Source organism: Madurella fahalii (assembly GCF_045866475.1).
Source record: "Madurella fahalii IFM 68171 DNA, scaffold_2, whole genome shotgun sequence".
NCBI lineage: Eukaryota > Fungi > Ascomycota > Sordariomycetes > Sordariales > Madurella > Madurella fahalii.
The window spans coordinates 2,159,503-2,171,914 of record NW_027263972.1 but is presented as its reverse complement, the minus strand read 5'-3'; the positions used below and the strand labels follow the sequence as shown (position 1 = coordinate 2,171,914).

General features: G+C 55.3%; 4 protein-coding genes across 4 annotated transcripts; 3 read left to right on the top strand and 1 right to left on the bottom strand.

The window, feature by feature from the left end:
- Nucleotides 1-99: 99 nt before the first annotated feature.
- CWC27 (Peptidyl-prolyl isomerase cwc27) lies at nucleotides 100-1,734 on the top strand (the record flags this gene model as incomplete). Its single annotated transcript, XM_071058802.1, has 1 exon — nucleotides 100-1,734. One exon carries the CDS (start codon nucleotides 100-102, stop codon nucleotides 1,732-1,734), a length of 1,635 nt encoding a protein of 544 aa, XP_070914903.1.
- A 1,845-nt stretch (nucleotides 1,735-3,579) lies between these two features.
- Nucleotides 3,580-6,003, top strand: CTA8 (Heat shock transcription factor; the record flags this gene model as incomplete). Its single annotated transcript, XM_071058801.1, has 2 exons — nucleotides 3,580-4,046; nucleotides 4,107-6,003. 2 exons carry the CDS (start codon nucleotides 3,580-3,582, stop codon nucleotides 6,001-6,003), a joined length of 2,364 nt encoding a protein of 787 aa, XP_070914902.1.
- A 1,033-nt stretch (nucleotides 6,004-7,036) lies between these two features.
- Nucleotides 7,037-7,614, bottom strand: CYP10 (Peptidyl-prolyl cis-trans isomerase cyp10; the record flags this gene model as incomplete). The annotated part of the gene is made up of 2 exons (XM_071058800.1): nucleotides 7,037-7,462; nucleotides 7,537-7,614. 2 exons carry the CDS (start codon nucleotides 7,612-7,614, stop codon nucleotides 7,037-7,039), a joined length of 504 nt encoding a protein of 167 aa, XP_070914901.1.
- Nucleotides 7,615-9,542: 1,928 nt separating this feature from the next.
- MFIFM68171_03378 (Arrestin C-terminal-like domain-containing protein) lies at nucleotides 9,543-10,962 on the top strand (the record flags this gene model as incomplete). Its single annotated transcript, XM_071058799.1, has 3 exons — nucleotides 9,543-9,635; nucleotides 9,777-10,661; nucleotides 10,711-10,962. The coding sequence occupies 3 exons, from the start codon at nucleotides 9,543-9,545 to the stop codon at nucleotides 10,960-10,962; spliced, it is 1,230 nt and encodes a 409-aa protein (XP_070914900.1).
- Nucleotides 10,963-12,412: the final 1,450 nt, after the last annotated feature.

The following is a 12,412-nucleotide window of genomic DNA, read 5'->3' as shown; positions in this document are numbered from 1 at the left end:
ATTCCGTTACACAATACAACAGCTATCGAATGCTCGGCGAGCCGCCGGCCTCGCACATTGCCTTGACGGCATTAGAATCCCCACCAAGCAGTCGCGACAATGTCGGCCATTTACAATCTCGAGCCGCAACCGACCGCGTCGGCAATCATTCACACGACCCAAGGCGAGATCGCGATCGAACTGTTCGCAAAGCAGACGCCCCTAACCTGCCGCAACTTTCTGCAGCTTAGTCTGGACGGGTACTATGACAACACCATTTTCCACCGTCTGGTTCCGGGATTTATCATCCAAGGCGGCGATCCGACCGGCACGGGACATGGAGGGGAATCGATCTACGACGGCGGTGCATTCGGCGGAGACCTCGACCCATGGCCAATGGACCAGCGCAAGGGACAGAATGCCGGACCCATGGGGGTGAACTTCAAAGATGAATTTCACTCGCGGTTGAAGTTCAACCGGCGTGGTCTCCTGGGAATGGCCAACGAGGGGACACCGGACAGTAACGGGAGCCAATTCTTCTTCACGTTGGGGAAAACAGAGGAGTTGACGGGCAAAAACACCGTGTTCGGCCGAGTAGCCGGTGACACGATTTATAACCTAGCCAAAATGGGAGAGACCGAGGTGCAAGAGGGCAGCGAGAGGCCACTTTACCCGGTCAAGATTACACGCATCGAGATCCTTATCAATCCCTTTGAGGACATGAAGAAGAGGGAAAAGAAAGTCCGGCAAGAAGTTCCTAGGCCTATTGCAGCAGAGAAGAAGCAAAAGAAGAGAAAGGGCGGCAAGCAGCTGCTGAGCTTCGGAGATGAAGAAGGCGATGGCGAAGACCTTCCTGTCGTCAAAAAGGCCAAGTTTGACACAAGGATTGTCATGGACGTGGATGAAGAACCCGTGAAGAAAACAATGCCGGTTAGAGCACCTGCTAAGAAAGAGACAAAGCTGCTGGACAAGGAGGTCAAGGAAGCGCGAGCGCCAGAACAGCGGCCAGCTGAGACGCGGAGAAGCCCAGGCATACCGGAACCAGTTCCGGTAAGGAAAGCACCACCACCCAGAACACATAGCAGCGAAAGATCCAGCCCCGAGCCGGAACAGCCCCCGAAGAAGTCCCTCCTCGAAAGGACTAATGAGGAGATCGCCGCGGTCAAGGCATCCATGAAGCGGACAATTCACGCAGAACCAGTCAAAGAGAAGAAGAAGTCGGCTCTTGAGTTACTCGTACCGGAGACATCGACGCGCGGCAGGAAGCGGCGCCCAGGAGGCAGCAATATCAGCACGAGGGAGGAGCAAGAAGCCTTGGATCTCCTAAGATCTTTCAGGTCAAAATTGGAACAAGCCCCCCCGGAGAAGAAAGTGTCCCAGCCTTCTATGGATGAAGGCGATGGCAACGGCGAACAAGATGGCGACGGAGAGGTGTGCGACCTTCACTTCATCGCCAACTGCCAGAGCTGTAGAGCCTGGGATAAGGAGGTCAAGGACGAGAGCGACGATGAAGGCTGGATGTCTCACACGCTGAGTTTCGCTGCTGATAAGCTCGGCAAGGACCTCAGCTACCGAAAGAAGGCCGAAGAGGAGCTGGTTGTCATTGATCCCCTTGAGAAAGCTAGAAACCTAAAGGACGAGAAGAGGATAGCCAGGGAATCGCGCTCTGGTGGCTCTTCCAGAACCTGGGATCGGGAGAGGGACAGGGACAGGGATAAGGACAAGGGCCGTGACAGAGACAGGAGGGGTCGATGAGGGCGGAGCAATTCCTCCGAGCCGGGGAAGGCCGAGATTAGCATGCAGCTGCCCTCCAGTAAACCACGAGGACTTCAGATATCCATTGAAAGCCCCCGCTCTGTTCTCGCAACAGATCGGCCTATTCGAGAACCCTAGGAATCGCCGTGATGTGCGGTCAGATTTTTATGCTTTAGGCCGATTGAAAAAGATTAATGCAAGTTGGCTGAGATACGCTGGGAAACATTTGCGTACTGTGCACCTTAGTGAGGGTCTTCCAGGATGTCTTTACCCGCGGTATATACTTTTAACAGGTGCCTAGAGACCTCAAACCAGTTCTTTATTGAGTGGCAATTGGGCCTTTTGGACGTCCACGGAAATACCGGGTTCGACTCGGCAATACGTCGATCATATCACTCGCCTTACAATTCCTCCATCCTTAACTATCCTCCTCCTCCTCCTCCCCCCACCCCTCCTACTTTCCATGCCATCCAACTTCCTCCCTAGGCACAACTAACCGCAGTCTGATCAGTAACAGGAACCAAGATGACCTTCTTCCCAGGAGTGGCTAGTTGGGCGCACTGATACGGTCCACGTTATCCTCCTCATGCTTCAAGAGCTTCTAATCGTCAGCTATGCGTTGGACCTTGCAGTCAACCAATACTAAGGTTCTCTCGCATGCACCAGTTGTAGGGAATGCTGTTACACTGATATGTCAACTGGTTGTAATTGCGTGATCCAACCGGTCGCAGACCACGTCGGTCTTTACGCCGTATGCGGTTCCTGATGTCATCGCTTGCGGTCCGGGTCTTTCTTGTCTATTTTATATAACTAAGGCAGCTTCGGATTGGCCTGGTTAACCCTAGAAGAACTCACAAGCTTGTATCCTAGCTAGGCGGCATCTTGAGACAACGGGCAAAAGAACAAGACGTGTCCATGATAATACCGTGATAATCAGGATAAACCCCGCCAGTGGGGCTGTTATCACTACGGCAGGTGATTGGCTGAATCGCCAAGCGAAAAACCGCTGATGGGTCGCAACCACAGCGCTGAGTGTCCACTGCATTGTGTGATGTTACGAAGGACTTGAAGCTACAACTGCTAGCCAAGAATCTGTTCTAAACCGTGACAAATTTGTCTTCTCAACCCCCGCCCGATCGACCGATCCCTTCATTCCGCATTAGTGACCAGCAGCGCCAGGGCGACACCATTCTGCTTTTGTCCATTGACACCGCTTGCCCGCTAACACGGCACTTTGGCGCACCATTCACGGACAGGGAACCAGGCCCCGCGGGAACACGGTCTGTTAAGACACCGACCCAGCATTGTTAGCTTCGAGGCTCCAGTGTCAACAAGCTCCATTGCGCAGTCGCATCAGCGAGACAATCGCCACGCAGTACTGGCACTTTGCGACAACAAAAGCAGAGCCTTTGTTCTTGCCGAGCCGAACAATAACGCAGGAGCGCCGCTGCGCAGCCGACGCCTGGAAGCCGCCTTGGTGCCTGCGTCTATCGGTCGAGCCTTGCCTTTGAGTAGCGCCAGCCGAATCGAGGATATAAATACCTACCTTGGGTGTATACCGTCTCCACGTTTCCCGGACCGCTTCGCTAGCACTCCGCCAAACTGCGACACTAGCTGCGCACCGTCGATTCTTCCGCGCGCGGCCTTGCCGGACCCAGAAACCGAGAAAGCGACCGTTAGGCGCGTTGCTAGACCGCGCCGACACCTGGAATCAGTGCAGACCTTGCACGGCTCCGGAATCGCCTCCTACCTGGAGAGCCGGCCCGATACGTGTCGTGAGACGTTGCTGGCGACGTGGGCCGTCTCGAATCGGCCCAGGCTGGTCAAGCACCGCTCTCGTGTGGTATGTCGTCGCCTAACCCGCGGAAACGACCTGCTTCAGGTGCCCCTCCAATGGTCCCCATACCCCAGATGCAGCAGCCTTTTACCCCGGTGCAAGCGGACCAGATGTTCAGGTGGAACGGTGGTGTAGACGGGAACGGGTTTGTCGACCCCGGTTCGCCCGCCGTGAACTCCTTTGCGATGATGCCGACTCCGGGTGCGTACGGGCAGCCGTCACCGGCCCCTTCGACAGCTCTCGCACGACGACAAAACAGTCGAGCCCTGGTTCCTTCGGGCGCAAGGTCCTCCTTCGACCACGGCACTGATAACTGGGCCGGGTTCACCGACGAACCAGCCTATCTACAAGCAGCGAATGCGAGTATGGATGAGCATGATAATATCGATCGATTAGAGGAGATGGCTCAGCGGGCGAAGAGAGAGGCACAAGCCAAGAGAAAGCAGATACCCCCCTTCGTCCAGAAACTTAGCAGGTTCGTAGCTCTTCATCCCATGTCCCGCTTATGTGTTGCATTGCGCTGACCAGAAGGCAGCTTTCTGGACGAGTCGAGAAACACCGACCTGATCCGCTGGTCCGACAAGGGGGATTCTTTCATTGTCCTCGACGAAGATGAGTTTGCCAAGACGTTGATTCCCGAGCTCTTCAAGCACAATAACTATGCCTCATTCGTCCGTCAGCTTAACATGTATGGCTTCCACAAGCGTGTGGGTCTCTCCGATAACTCGATGAAAGCCAGTGAGAGGAAGAACAAGAGCCCAAGCGAATACTACAATCCCTATTTCCGCCGCGGCCACCCAAATCTCCTGTGGCTAATCAATAAGCCGAAGAGCGGCAACAGCAAGAAGAAGGGGAAGAAGGAGGACGCCGAGGGTGAGAGTGACGAGGATGCCGCTGCTGAAGAGGCTTACAGCGGGCAAAATCTGACATCGGCTCATGTTGGCCGAGGGCCCGTGTCTAACGAACTTGGGCCGCTGCAGAAGAAGGATTTAATACAGGTCAAGAGCCAAATCGAAAGGCTCCAGCAGCAGCAAGTCGCCATCTCCAACATGCTCACTAAGATGCGGCAAGACCAGAACCAACTCTATCAACAAGCCGTCATGTTTCAAAACATGCACGAGCGTCACGAGAATTCGATCAATGCTATCCTCAACTTTCTAGCCAACGTGTTTAGGAAATCGCTGGAAGAGCAGGGCGGCGTCCAAAGCGTGCAAGACCTCTTAGCGAGCATCATACCCAACTCTCAAGGGCATGGCCAACCCCAAATGTCCCCGGGCGGCGGAGTGGTTGACCTTGGCGGGTTCGTCAACCAGCGGCCGCAGAATATCACGTCGGCAGTGGGCACTCCAAAGCGGCAACAACGTCTATTGCCCCCAATCCCACACCAGCAAGCAAATAAAGCAGCACTCATGTCTCCGTCCACCACGCCGTCACCGCCGGTCCCGCCGGTCCCGCAGGTAACCCACCAAGGGCCTCAGATGGGAACAGTCACCGAGCTCTTTGACGTCTCTCCCAACGACACCACATCGCCGGCTTACATGAAGAACGAACTGCAGAGCAACCCTCAAGAAGGTATGATGAAAATCATCCACGACACAAATGCCGTCAGCAACTCAGGGATCGACCTCACAGACATGGCCGCCAAAACGTCGGCGAGCATGAGCGACGACCAGCGTTCGAAGATGCTCAGCATCATGGCGGGCGGCACCACTTCCCCGACCCTTCCCGGATCCGGGGTGTCCAACGCCATCCCCGTCACCAGCCCAGCCACGTCGCTTCCGGCGGTCGCCACGCCAGCCCTCCCGGTCTCCGGCCCGTCGCTCTCGCCCATCCTGTCCACGATCCCTATAATGCCACCGCTTCACGAACTACAGGCCACGCAAGCACAGCTCGAGGCGCTCCAGCGGCTCCAAAGCGAGCAAGCCACCCAAATCGACCAGCTCACCAGCCTGCTCGGCCCGCTCAGCCCGTCTGGCCGCATCCCGGGGCTCGACGAACACGGCAACCCCAACACGAGCTACTTTGACAATGTCGACTACGACCAGTTCATCAACGCCAACGCATTCTCGGACCCGAACTACGACGCCGCCGGTTTTGATGGCATCGGGATACACAACGCCGGAGATGCCACCGGGGATTTCAACTTTAGTCTGGATGGTAACACGGCGACAACGACGGCGACGGCTGATTTCATCCCCGGCGGTGCTTCCGGAGCTGCCGCCAGTGCTAATGGAGTTAACAACAGCGACGGCAGCAGCAGCAGCAGCGGCGGCAACAATGTCGCACCGGGCTTTGAGACGGGCCGCGTGCTCGAGACGACGTCGGCCGCCAACAGCCCCAGCACGGCGGGGACAGAGGACGTCACGCCCAGCGAGCTGTTTGATACGAATAGCCCGGACCATCGGGGCACTAAGCGCCGCAGGAAGGGTTAGTGCCCATCGCGGGCGGCCGATTGACAGCGCGGGCGTAGCATTAACGTTGGTGAGGGCTGTGTGCTACCGTCTGTCGGTGTGGGTGCGGGTGCGGGTGCGGGTGCGGGTGTGTCTCTCCGCTCTTTTTTTTGACCGTGGGGCGTATCGTGCCAGTGCCTGGGAGCTTTTGTTGAAGGAAAGGTCCATGGATCTAAGGGGTTTGGGCGTGTTGAGGACTGGCTGGTTACTGCTGCATTGCACCTCTTAGATATCCCCTCTGCCCATTTGTTTTTCATTTTTTCCTAATCTTGTCGTGGTTAAATCAGCCCTGTGGCATGCATGGTGCTGCTTTTCTTTTCTTATTCACAGAACATGAAAACTTGGTGGGCGGAACCTGGTTGTGTTTTATTTCTCGGAAAGAGGAACGGAACAGAACGGAGGAAAGGGTTTCTTTTGCAACGGATCGGCATGGTTCGAGGCTAGAGCGAGAGTATTTCCTGAGGGATGCTTTTTCCAACTATGCCGCTGAGGAAGCGCAAAGTAAGGGAAGGAAGATACGACGTCATGACAATCGTACATACAGAGCAACAACAGTTTTTTTTTAAGGGGCATTGTAGAGGAACAACTGTGTAAAGATGCTTGTACTTGTCGCTGAGTAGAGGATCTGAGCAGCTTACAGTCGCGTTGCTAGGTAGTTTAGACGGCGGAGTCTAGTACTGTTAAACCCGGAGGATGAACCCCTTCTTTCGAAGAGCCTTGGACCCGGCAGTTGAGTCGGCCAGCCACCTGCTGCCCAGTGATCATCAACGACGCTTGAGGACGTAGACAGACTCAGCTCTGTCACGTTATGGCGGGCCCCATCGGCTTCTACAACCGAGGTGGCCAGCAAGGGATAACACGTGCTGACCTGGATGGGGAACGCTTGGTGTATCCCCAACTCTCAGCCCCTCTGCCTGCGTGCCTTCCTGCATTCCTATACCCTGCCCCGACCAGGTTCGCCTGGCAAGCATAAGGTTGCGTCTCTAGAAAAATCTCCCCTCTATCCTGGAACTCTCTACTTCGCCAGCGGGTTTGCGTGCACCGTCACCCTCTCTATCCGTATCTCCTCCTTCGGCCTGTTCTTCTTGTCTACCTCGACTGCCTCGATCTTGGCCAGCGTCGCGAGGGACTCATCGCCCAGCAGCTTGCCAAACACTGTGTTCAGCCCGTCCAGGTGGGGCGCGGCCGCGAACGTGATGAAGAACTGGCTGCCGTTGGTGTTTGGGCCCTTGTTGGCCATGCTGACTACCCCGCGCTCGTGGTGTCGCAGTCCCGGGCGGATCTCGTCCTCGAAGGTCGGGCCGTAGATGGACCGGCCGCCCTTGGGGTTGTCCGGCGGGCTCGGATGCGCCGGCGCACCTGTCTGGACCATGAAGGAGGGGATTAGTCGGTGGAAAGGGGAGGCATCGTAGTAAGAGGATGCGCAGAGCGCGAGGAAGTTCTGGAAGTGAGGGGGGGGTGTTATTAGTGGCTCAGGTATGGTGGGGTTTGAGGAGGGATGGGGAGGCTTCTTACTTCGGCTGTTTTGGGGACGCTCTCACAGAAGACCTCGATTTTGAGGTCCCCGAGGTTTGTATGCAACGTGACAGACATGGTCGGGAGGACTCGGTATCTGGTCGTGTTATTGGTGGTGGTTCATCGTTTCGTCTGCGACATCCCATGACGTGAGGAAAAGCAATGGCAGGGGTTCTGGCCAAGGCCCCTGGACATCGCCAGGAGAAAGCTTGGCCCCTAAGCCATGAAGCTATGACCACCTCTAGTTTCGCCTGGACCATTTGTATGACGAACTGGACACTGCACGCAATCGAAGCCAAGCCGGAATTGACTATACGTACACTGTACACTACCACATTCCAATAGGGGTGCCTTGCCTGGGGAGAGAACACAATCCGAGTGTCGTACATCGTCATTTCATTTCATCCTGTTTGCTTGAGCCTAACCAAACTCAACCCTAGTCAATCTTCATAGCGGGTCAGCATCGCGCACACAGTGTGGCTGGAGCAAACGTTGGTGCGGTTCTAGCTATTATACCCTGTCTTACTTCAAAGCCCTGATTCTCCGGTTGCAGCAAGACTCTATCAATGGCGGTATCCATCTTGCCCTCATCCGACGTTCCCATGGCAGCAGGATGGCCGTGTGTTTCTGCTAGATCCTTCCTGGGGCAAGGAGCGGGCGTTGCACGTCTCGTCCTAAAATGGCCGGCCAGATGCACAGCGAAGGTACTGCGTGGCGTTAAGATAAGACTACTCATTGCACATAACTATCGTAACCATGGGTAAAATCACGCTAAGTTGCTGCTGTACTGTCCTGCAGTACTGTTTATATTTCTCAAGTCATTGCTTCATCACATCTTGTTTCTTTGGTGGTTCCCAGATAATGCATTTGCTCCTCTGTGGGAAGCATGCGGGATGCCCACTCGATGTAGCCAGGGTGCCCTGCTCCTTGCATTCGGCGTTTATGAAGGAGGTTTCTAGGTTCTCTCGGCATAGGCACCAGGTTCATCAGCGTAAGGCTGCCACCCTCTCATTTTCTCCGCCGATTTAGTCAATCTTGTGACAGTCAGCCCGTCCTCCCCCACCCACCGGCAGAGCTGGTGTATTGTACAGTACCAGTAATAATTATTGCATACACACCGGGACATTGGAGCTCAGCCATTCTTCCCGAGGTATCTTTCCCTACTTAATCTTTTCTCGTCGCAAACCCTTCCTCAGCCCCCATCTCAAATATATTGGCCTAGGCATCCGTTGTGCGCTTCTACGAGACTTTTCTGCATCTTGAGCTGGGATAACTGACTCGTTTGCGGAGGATGTCGCAGCTGCAGTGACAAGTGACGAGCGGTGCAGACGCATACAACTCCTGGGACCAGGATCCGACCGACCACTTGTCAAGGCCCCGATTTGGGGCGGGGTGCGAAGCCAACTGGTGCGGTAAGGAAAAGGAAGCGTAATCCAGCTCGACAAGCTCCAATCTCGGTGCAGACCAACGCACCAAGGTCGGCCGAATTCGACAAGACAAAGAACTTGGCGGCTTGAGGGACCTTTCGATTCGGCCCCGGGTACCTTCCCGGCGACCCAACGACTACGGGGATTAAGCCTGACCTGCAGCTTGCATCGTTGCGGCATCCCGTGCTGCGTAAGACGGGCTTTCGCTTCATCAAATCCCACAACAAATCCAAGCCCCAGCCGACGATATCATACAAGACAACTCGAAGTCGACCGCTCCAATCGATCGCGACACCTTGTGTCTCGCTTCGGCGGATGCCAATGTGATGCCCAGGCCCGCGCAGCCTCAATCATCTTATCGATACAACGCCCAGGAGCCCCTCACCCCGGATAGGCGCCACACTCTCACCTCAGCCCTGACCCTGACGCCTGCGAGCCGGCCTCAACCCAGTGGGCCGTCCTTCGTGACCGGCGAAGGCCGCCGCGCCCGCCTCAACGACGCCAACGACGAAGACGACGACAAGGCCACTCTGTCCTGATTGAGTGTCTGGCGAACGACACCTAGGCGCCAACTCCAGAATGAATGCGCCGAATGCCCCTGCGGCCGTGAGGATATCGGGCCCACCGAACAGCAGCTTCCTGGTGGGCTACCCAGGCATCTCTGCGACATTGGTGAGTTCCGACCTCTGCTGGCCTTATCCGCTGTCGCATGCCAACATGCGATGGGGGACTGTTGAGACGGATGCTTCTATGACAGTTTTCCCGCTGCAATGCGTCGTTCTCTTGCAAACATGCTGACCTCGGCCTCTGCAGCCTAGAATTGTGGGCAAGGTCGAGATCCGGCCAGGCGCAGGTTTTTCGGCGCCCGTGAACATTTCGATGGTGCGCATCTGTCTTCAGCGACGAGAGACGATACATCCCGCGGCCGAAAATGTTGCGAAACGGCATCTCGGAACCCCGCGACGGGAGACGGTCGACCTGGTGGGGAAGGAAGTACTGCTCTATCGGTGTGTATCAGGAAAGGAATCGGAGAGCGTGATCGCCATGGACCTGCCGTTCCAGATATTTATTCCCTTCGGTCGCGGGGGCGAGGAAACCAACCGTCGCATTCCTCCCGCGAGCTTGCAACTACCCAGCCGAATCGCCGAGACCTATTACGAATTGGTCGTCACTGTTCAACAGGGCTCCAGCATGCAGAACCGATATACCTTCCCCATTCCGCTCCAGCGATACGATACCCTCTCGACGTTCGGCATGTACAACCGTCCAGAGACCAAGGCGGCGACGGCGGACCATATCGTGACATTGGGCATTTCACTTCCGAGGTGGAGCTATGGGCCGTTGGACCCCATCACAGTCTATGTCAAGCTGTCGCCAAACCCGGATTATCTGAACAAGGCGAGGAGGGTGACGATACAGAAGCTCACGCTGACCATCGAGGAGGAGATCACGTTCAACCCCGAAGGAGACGAGCCGACCAAGAAGATCAACAAGCTCGCAAAGCACACTCAAACAGTGGGTACAAAGATGCCGGATGCTGGATACATCACAAACTTGGGGCTCGTGCTCCCCGCGCGCGACCTCAGGGATCCAGATGGGATAATAAAACGGGGCAAGCCAGGGTTTCTGATGTACGAGGTGACGAGCTTTACGACCTCTTCCACGCTCTACAAGATCGAGTTTTTCCTGAGCATCAAGGTAAGTTCTTTGGCTCAAGGCTCACATCTCAACAGCCCTTTCTCACCAGATCCAGGCACATATGACTTCTGCTCGCGACATCACATTACGTCAGGCGATTGTAGTATGCCCAATGGACCAGCAGGCTTGCAAGGAAGAAATGGACGCCATTGAGCAAGCAGCGAAAGACGCATCGATGGTCGACCCGAACAACCCTACTTCTTCCGAAGAGCGCAGAATTATTCTAGCAAGCGAGAGAGAAGCGATTCGGCATCTTGGTCTCTGCGAGGTTGGAGGTGTCAAGAAGATGCTGATCGAATAATGATCGACTACCCATAGAGCAGTTGGGGAAAACCAATATGATCAAGGAGACCACCACACGCAACCAACGATTCGACCGTTCTTAGCCGACTAAGAATCCGCGCCAGCGTTCAGAACATGAAAGCCGAGCCCGGGATGCCCGTCGACCAGAGTGTTGGAGGCATCAGGCGACTGGCACCGTGCCCGCCTGCTTGCCTGCTTGCAGGTTCTCCTAGCTATCCTATCATTCACGAATCGGACGGACTACTCGACGAGCAGAGGCGCCCGAGTGCCCCGCACGCGATTTTGGATCCACGACGTGGTTTATGAAGGGTGCTTGGCGAGGGACAATATGAGAGTACGCGTGATATGCAACAAATGGGCATGATGGGGCTATGACGAAGGGCTGGAGATATGGAGCAAGAGCAATCCAGGTGAAGATGTGTATGCCAATGGCACGATTTACGAGGCCCGATGTGTGATGTCCGGAGTCGGCGGTTCAAGTCGTTTACGTGTGTGGCCTGGCGTTTGTGCTCGGTGTTCCCTGGTGTTGGGTCGGGCCATGGCTTGGGGAGGTAGTTTAAAGAGAGGGCGGTCAATGTTCGCATTAGTCGATGCAGTTGAATTTAATAAAACAAATTCCACTAACCTGGCCAACGCACAAACAAAACGGCTCAATCCAAGTCACTGTTAGCATATACGTCTCCGGGAGAGGCTTGCCTCCTTCTCCTTTGCCCTACAAAAGATCAAATGGTGTCACAATTCATGACCTACGTAAGGGGCCACGCTCTCCAGGTGGACAGGAGCGCCCCAAACGGAACGGACAGTCTACTGCTGCACACGCACACTCTCACATTCCCGAGGAGCATGCTTCTCATTAGAACACTGCCTCCGTTGCTCAAGCCTTGTCTTAGATACTAGCCATAACGCTCTGGTCCCATCGTCCTCGCCGTTTCGCATCTTACGTTGTCAATTGTAATAAGAAGAACGGTCAATATCATCTCAGTATGTCCCTTGTTGCCGTTGCTTGTTCTCTCATCAGGTTATCTTTCTCACTACTTGTGAGGGCAGAAGGCGCCGACGGACAGGGTTGGAAATACCGACTATGCTTGAGCAGGGAGGATTACACGGAAGACAACTCGAATAATGTTGACGGGCGAGATATCGGGGCTCGGGGCCTTTCCGCATTGATACGATGAAAACAGAGGTTACCTTCAGTATTGAGGTCGGAGACGGTCGGATCTAACCGAGCCATTTTACGATACAAACAACGACCCCAACAAACAGAACCCTATATGCAGAAAAGGCTGTGTCACTTCCTGGGGCTGCGGCTATCCGATGCAAACGGGCAGTCCTAAGCAACACCCTCAACGACACCCTCGAGGTGTGTCCCATCACTGTTCGCTAGCGTAGGTGCCGTGCTACGCAGCTGAGCTCTCAGTGTTGGTCGTGTCGTATGTGAGCCGTGCATA